General features: G+C 37.4%; 1 protein-coding gene across 2 annotated transcripts in view; it reads right to left on the minus strand.

Moving 5' to 3' along the window:
- The window catches only part of CHCHD3 (coiled-coil-helix-coiled-coil-helix domain containing 3), a 137,457-nt gene that overhangs the window by 28,614 nt on the left and 100,869 nt on the right, over positions 1-7,974 (minus strand). For both annotated transcript variants that reach the window (XM_034672309.1, XM_034672312.1), the window contains exon 4: positions 5,917-6,034. In XM_034672309.1, the coding sequence (XP_034528200.1) occupies positions 5,917-6,034 (118 nt within the window). The remainder of the gene's footprint in view (positions 1-5,916; positions 6,035-7,974) is intronic.

The following is a 7,974-nucleotide window of genomic DNA, read 5'->3' on the forward strand; positions in this document are numbered from 1 at the left end:
GAAATTTCAACTGTCACAGTTTGAAGCACAAACAAAACACAGAACGGAAAAGCACACAGCACAAAATTAATCAATTCTTCTTCTTGATTGCTTCACTGGTGCATTTCAGACAAAAAGGAAACTGGGGATAAAAAGTGACATTTTGGTGAAACAGCCACTTAAATTTAGAAAAACTAAATTTATGCATTCACCTAACCTATTTTTTTAGCGTTATTTTTTCTAAACACTGTGATTTTGCAGATTCAAAGAAATAGGATATAAGTAGAAAAAAAGTTCAAGGTTAAGAATGACCTTCTCACAAAACCCCACACTTGATAGGAGACTCTTCGAGAAAAAGCAACGAGATGTAGTTCACCTTTGAACCTCCAACAACTAATAGCACCTAGCACATAGTAAGCGTTTAATAAATCTGCGAAGGAGGGGAATGTGGGAAGGGACCAAAATACATAATGATCTAATGATCTCAACTAAAGTCAAACAAAATAATTAGTGCAGTGTCTGAGGCCAGAATCTTCCCAATTCTATACTAAAGTCACACTTCACAATATACACTTGACCCAGAATATTTTTAATTGATTGCTACATTTTCTATTTAAAATAAGAGGATTTCTGATAACAGAAACCTTGTGGCTACCGTTGATACTTCTTTCAACCATTCAAATCTAAAATCCTAGTACTATAACTTAAATATCCCTTACATCTCCCTTACATCCCACTAGTACTGTCCTAATTCAAGTAACACTTGTTCTCTCTTGGATTAATGGGGAGACTGCTAACTTGTCCATTTCCATTCACTTCCTCTTCTATTCTACCCTTCACACCTCACTAGAGTGAGATATCAAAATGCCCATCCAACCGTTTCATTTTTCCCCTTCAAAACCCATCTACGTATCCAGTCCAGGGTTCTCCGGATTGCACAACCAGAACTCATGATCTTAGCCCCACCAACGTCTTCTGCCTTACCCTTCAACACTCCTTGCCCTGGACTTCCCACTCAGCAATTCCTTATACTGTCCCACTGTCCCCGTGCATCCAAGCTTTCACCTGCAATACTGAAGGCTAGACCATTCCTACTCCTCAACCGTATGTGAAATTCCTGCTCATACCTCAAGGCTCAGCTCAGGCACCACTGCCCTGAGAAATCTTTTCTATTCTTCCCCACTTCCTTTCCCATTTTCAGGGCTTGAATAGATTCAATTCTTCATTTATTCAATCAACAAGTATTAACTGACTAATTCCCCTTTGCTAGGAACTGGTATATACTGGACACTCAAATATGTGTGCACATATTTGCACATATAACAAGGAGTTAAAAGAAAGTCCCTACTTTCCCAAAAGTGAGAATTCTCACAAGAATATAAGTACNTGAACAAATGAATGCACATATAACAAGGAGTTAAAAGAAAGTCCCTACTTTCCCAAAAGTGAGAATTCTCACAAGAATATAAGTACCATGGCTCTATAACAGAGTTAGCCCTTCTCAACATTATTTTTAATATATCAGTCTCCCACATTATACTGTGAATTTCTTTTCTTCTTTCTTTCTTTCTTTGAGAGAGAGAGCAGGGGGAGGGTAGAGGAAGAGGAAGAGAGAGAATCTCAAGCAGACTCCACACCGAGCGTGGAGCCTGAAGCGGGCTTGATCTCAGGACCATGAGATCATGACCCAAGCTGAAACCAAGAGTCGGGCACTTAACTAACTGAATTTCTTAAGGACAAGAGTTTGTCTTTTTCTTTATATATCCTTGGTATCTAGCCCAGTGTTTCTCATACAGTAACCGTTCACTAAAACACTGTCCAATAGGTGAAGGAAACTATTTCACAATTAGATGTATAAATATTTAAGTATTTCCTTAAGTAAATGCAGGTTCTTTTAAAGTTGAGGTTAAAAAAGAAAATACAACAGTTCTGTGGTGATCACAAAAAATGACTAATGTCAAATCAACAAAATTTAATAAGACAAAAGAGTAAATCAAAATTTTAATCAGCATTTTAAAAAGAAATTAAATGTAATTGCAAAGTTTTAAAAAAGATACAACTCCCTACTCTTTAATTTTTTTTAAATCTAATGACACAGCAAATGTTAGATGTATATGTATGAGATCTTAAAGATTCACAGAATGTCAAGTTGCATGAACTTTACAGGTTGCCTGGTCCTGTCCTTTTATGTAATCTTCATTCTTTATGGAGGTGCTTTCCTGTTCCTAAGAAGCATTCATTTAATGTGAATTTTATTTAGCATTTCCATGCAGGTAAGATTATCAGTGAACTGCCTCTCTGGGATTTCTGGGCAAAATCAGCTGACAAAAATTACCATTCCAGCGAGTGAGATGGGAATGAGAAGTAGGGTGAGGGGCTGCTATGGTCTTCTTAAATCTAGAGCAGCACTTAGCTTCTCCAGCTAAAGCAATTCTTCCTAAGGGGAGATTCCAATCTGAATCTATTTTAAAACTTCAGCAACAGGGCTCCCATGACTTTGCTCTTCAAAGAGCCTCTGTAAAGCTAGCTGCTACAACTGTGGGAAGAGAAGCCTGGACTCCCGTGCACAGAGAAAGCAATCTAAATGTCAACTGTTAGTGGGCGGAGGAAAATGGGGACTGGGGAGGAGTTAGGTTTATTTCACAACACCAACATCACATCAGTTTTGTTTCTGTTTTCCTCGTTCTCCGGAAAGAGAGCTTTCCAATTCCTGCCAACGTGTGAACCCCAACCTTTACTTCCTTACGGGCTGTGACATTCGGGTTCTAAATAAAGAGGCACAAATCAATGTCTGACCATCACTCAAACAGTCCCACATGGTAGGGTTAAGAATGGCAGCAATGGCAGCCCAGCCTCACAGCACAAACACGCTGACGTTCTCAGGGTGACTCTCACATGAATCACTGGTTCTGGGAATGCCCAGCTGAGGATCAAGGGACTGAGGGACAAATCCAACTTAAATCGCAGTCCACACCACACGTTTTACAAGGTGGTAGGCTGTAGAATTCAGAAACCCGGACTGTACATGGATGGGGGAAGAGAAAGAATGAACTTTTATACCCTCTAAATATTACATGTGCAGGAATGCTTATTTCCTTAGAATTTTTTCTAATCTTTAATTATGGCAAAATACACATAACATAAAACCTGCCATCTGAACCATTTAGAAAACCATTTAGAAGTGAAAAGTTCAAGAAAAGTACATTAACACTGTTATACAACCAATCTCCAGAACTGTTTTCATCTTGCAAAACTGAAACTCCAAACCCACTAAAATGTGCTCCATTTCTTCACCCCCCAGCCCAGGGCAACCACCCCTCCATGCTCTGTCTCTATAGATCTGACTCTCTAGATACTTCATCTAAGTGGAATCCTACAGTATTTGTCTTTTTGTGACTAGATTATTTCACTGACCATAATGTCCTCAAGGTTCATCTATGTGGTAGCATGTGTCAGAATTTCCTTCCCTTTAGGGCTGAATAATATTCCTTTGCATTCACAGACCACATTGTGTTTATCCGTTCATTCGATAGTGGACACGTGGGCTGCTTCCACCTTTGGCTATTGTGAATTATGCTGCTATGAATACGGGCATACAAATATCTCTTTGAGACTCTGCTTTCAAATTTTTTGGATAAATACCTGGAAGTGGGATGGCTAAATCATATGGTAATTCTATTTTTAGTTTTTTGAGAAACCACCATAATGGTTTCCATAGTAGCTGTGCCATTTTACATTCCCACCAACCACATCCTTGCCAATATTTGTTACTGTCTGTTTTTCTGATAGTAGCCATCCTAATGATTATGAGGTGGTTCCTTAGTAATTTTTATATTTTCCAAATTTTNCTGTGCCATTTTACATTCCCACCAACCACATCCTTGCCAATATTTGTTACTGTCTTGTTTTTCTGATAGTAGCCATCCTAATGATTATGAGGTGGTTCCTTAGTAATTTTTATATTTTCCAAATTTTCTATACTAGCCCTGTATTATCTTATTAGAAGAAAATTCAGTGAAAAACATCCAATCATTAAAAGTGACATACAAACATACATTTATTAATAGAGAAAGATCTTTACCCTATAGTCTAATTTTTTTAATATGCAGGTTATTTTAAGAGTTATATTGAGACTATGTGTACTATCACCTATGTTTGGGGAAATACATACAAACATATTAAGATAAATGTTTTATACAGACTTAGTGGAATGTGGAAAGGAATATAAAAATAATAAACCAGAATGTTAATAGTAATTATCTCTAGATAGTGGTAATTTAAGTGATCTTAATATTTTTTCTATTTACTTTCTGATCTTTACCCAACGAATGCCTTCTCTAACAAATAATAACAATACAGGGAATTAGCCATGTAAGTTGGGAATCATCAGGTACCTAAATTACTGTGGGCAGCCATGTTGCTTTGGCCATGAACTACTACTCAAATGTCGAAGAACACTCAAGCCAAGACAGATCAACTATAATCTTATTATATAAATTCTACTTTTATTCCCTAAGTGCTATGAGGGCTCTTTTTGGCTAATATTATGTTAAGTGCTAAAATCTGGAAGATACTGTAATTTGCCATCTATATCCTATAACCCCAGAACCAAGAAAGAAGAGACCTTCAAAATAGCCTATCTCTGGATGTTTCTTTCTTGGTCCATCACTTTTGTTCTGGCTTCACTGTCTACCCATTCAGACTGGACCCTGGATTAGTCTTTGGAGAAATGGATTCACTACACATCAGCTTCCTTTTATTTTCTCTAATGGCATGTGACCTCTCCAAGAAAGGACGGACCAAGGGAAAAAATACGAGAGAATATAAATTGACCCTTATCAATTCTTAAACAATTCCCAATTGCCTGCTGAGTTAGGGACATCACCCTCAGTCCTCCATTCAAAGTTCTCCATTATATAGTCTCATTTTACTTCTCCACTGAGTTCCCAACTATGCTCCAATGAACACTAAAGGTTCTCAGAAGTTGCACGTGGAGGCTGAAGTGGGAGGTAAGCAGTCAGGACCCCAGGCTTCAACCAGAGCAGCCCCACTTTTACTTAACAATGGAAAATCATTTGGTAAGCTATGATGCACAAAGAAGACAGAAGCTTATTCAGCCATTAAAAACTACATTTCAGAAGAACATTAGCTGATACAAGAAAATGTTCATGATGTTAAATGCTATATGCAGCATTGTCCAAATTCTTATGTATTCTCATGTATACAAATTCGTACATATCGTGAGTATGTAATAGACCTAGGAATAAACATTTTCGAGAGGAAATACATCCCAGTGTAAATCATGGTTATGTAAGAATGACAGATTTATGGGTGCCTTTTAAATTTTCTCCCTTCTATTAATAATCATTTTTAAACATGTTTATGTAATCTTTGCTTTTAAAATTTTCTTAAATAGTTCTAAAAAAAAAAAAAAAAAAGGATTCCCTTTCTTTAAAAAGATTGTTCCCAAAAGCCTTTGCTCTGCATTTTCCCCTTTTTGAAGCACAGAAAGTGATTGATCAAACCTTACTCACCTTAGCCAGAGACTTCCCAGACTAACAGCTGGTGGATGCACGCAGGGAGAGAAACAAGATAGGCTGCTTGCCCCAGAGGTTTTAAATACAATGAAATCAAAATCAAGGGGGGGGTGGGGAGAGCAAACAAGCAATATCCCTTCAGGCAAGATGCATGTGCCACTGTCTCCCTGTTGATCTTTGCAGCAATAATTCTCAAGTTACCTGCCTTAAAAAGTCCTTCAGGGTTAATCTCAGCAAATTGTCAACAACTTGTAAAAGGCAAAAACCAAGAAAATCTAAGCAAAGAGGAAAGAACGTGCGTTTTGTCAACACTAAAAGCTGGCAAGGAGTGCTTAGCTTTTCCCAAACATCAGAGATCTCCTAGTAGACAAGACATTTCTACTAAATCTTTAATACTCACCAGGTGCTTTGCCTTGGCTCGTTCTTCTTCACTCGATATCCTCTCTCGAAGAATAGCTCTGGTTAACTGCTCATTAGCAAAAGCCCTCTCTCGGTCCAGCTCTTTGCCTTGCTTTAGTCTGAAAAGGCAAGAAAGGATTAACTTAGAAAAAATTATTTTATTGATTATTATTTAATGAAATACTTAAATAAAAAGAGAAATAGCCGAAATCACCTTGACCTATAATTTATTAAAAGCAGGTATATTTTCTAGTAAGGCCCCATGCAACCTCTACCCAAGCATTAAAACAGCAGAAATCAAATCCCTGAAAAGTTATTGATAGGACTGCTTAACTAGTTTCACGAAGTTCTTCTTATGTACAATCGAAATGTGCCCACCTAAAAATTCCATCCCTAGTGCCTCCCTTAGTCCTCTGGTGATACAAGTAGTAAGTCTAATTAACAAGCCATCTACAAGACAAATATTTGAAAGTAACCATCATCTTCCCCTCAAAATTGACTCATTCAACTGTTTGTTGAATACACACCAGCCTTTGCATGAGGCACTGATGACACAGTGCTGAACAAGAAGGACAGGTCCCTGTCCTCATGGATCTTATATTACAGCAAGGAACTAAAAACATAATTAAGATGTTTTCCCTCCAGATGAATTACTCCCATTTTCCAATGATCCTCATATGCAAAAATGGCCAGACCTTTGAACAGCAGGGATCCTCACTTCTGGAATGACTCCAATTTGTCCCTTAGTCCCAGACCAAATGTAACACTGCAGACATAGTCTAACAAAATAAGACAGCAGAGCTTCCCCTCCCAAGATCTGTACACAATACTAATTCTATTAATGAAGCATCAGACAGCACTCGGTTTACCAGTAACCTCATCACACAATTACATCATATTAAGTTACAATCCACTAAAACCCCTCACTGCGCATGAAAAAGATAAATTACTTTGGCACCGATTTTCGCCATAATGCCTGGCACATAAAGGCATTCAGTAATCACTGAATGAGAGTACATTTTAGTCTAATCTTATGGACAAAGATTTTTCTGATTGCCTTTTCTTCTCTTGAGAGAATAACCCCTATACCATCATATCCCCAAAGGTACAAGTGATGCTTTAAAAAGAAAAGGTAAAATTGCTATGTTGGTGTAAGTCAAATTCTGAGTGGAATCAAGTTACTTTGTAAGTGGGAATGAGGAGCACCAAATTGAATTCAATACTAAGCTATCAAATTTTAGTTTTAAAAAGNGAAATTCTGAGTGGAATCTACTTTGTAAGTGGGAATGAGGAGCACCAAATTGAATTCAATACTAAGCTATCAAATTTTAGTTTTAAAAAGATTCTTGAAAAGAACTAAAGAAAATAAAAACTTGTTACTATTTTTAAATTACCACATCATCCAGATACTCTGAAATTCTCAGAAATCAATTATAACCAAATTTCATTATAATCAATTATAATTAAAAATATAATCAGAGGGGCACCTGGGTGGCTCAGTCGGTTGAGCATCTGAATCTCAGGTCATGATCTCATGGGTCCTGGGATCGAGTCCTGAGTCGGGCTCCCCAGTCAATAGGGGTCTGCTTAAAGATTCTCCCCCTCCGCCCTTCCCCACATTCTCTCTCTCTCTCAAACAAATAAATCTTTAAAAATATATAATCAGAAATCATCTTGTAAAATATATTCCTAAAAATTGAACCTGCGTTTTTATGCCTTGAATGAAGATGAGTAACAGAAATACAAGAAAACCTACACTTTGAAATTCTCTAATGCAAAAGTAACCTCTAGAAGCTTCTCCTTAAGCAGTAAGTACAATTACACTTACAAAAACCAAATTCCTTCATATTATTTCACAGTTAAGTTCAGCAGCATCAGTGCTATCAATACAGTAATTCAGTGGACGTGTATAATCATAAAAGATCACTGATAATTAGAAGTCCCGTCACTTCCGTAGAGCAGCAGTGCTAAAAGTATACATAAATCAGCAGCAGCAGTGTCCATGGGAACCTGTTAGAAATGCAAACACTCGGACACCACCCACATCTACTGAATTAGA

Source organism: Ailuropoda melanoleuca, chromosome 1, assembly GCF_002007445.2.
Source record: "Ailuropoda melanoleuca isolate Jingjing chromosome 1, ASM200744v2, whole genome shotgun sequence".
In the NCBI taxonomy this organism is placed as follows: Eukaryota; Metazoa; Chordata; class Mammalia; order Carnivora; family Ursidae; genus Ailuropoda; species Ailuropoda melanoleuca.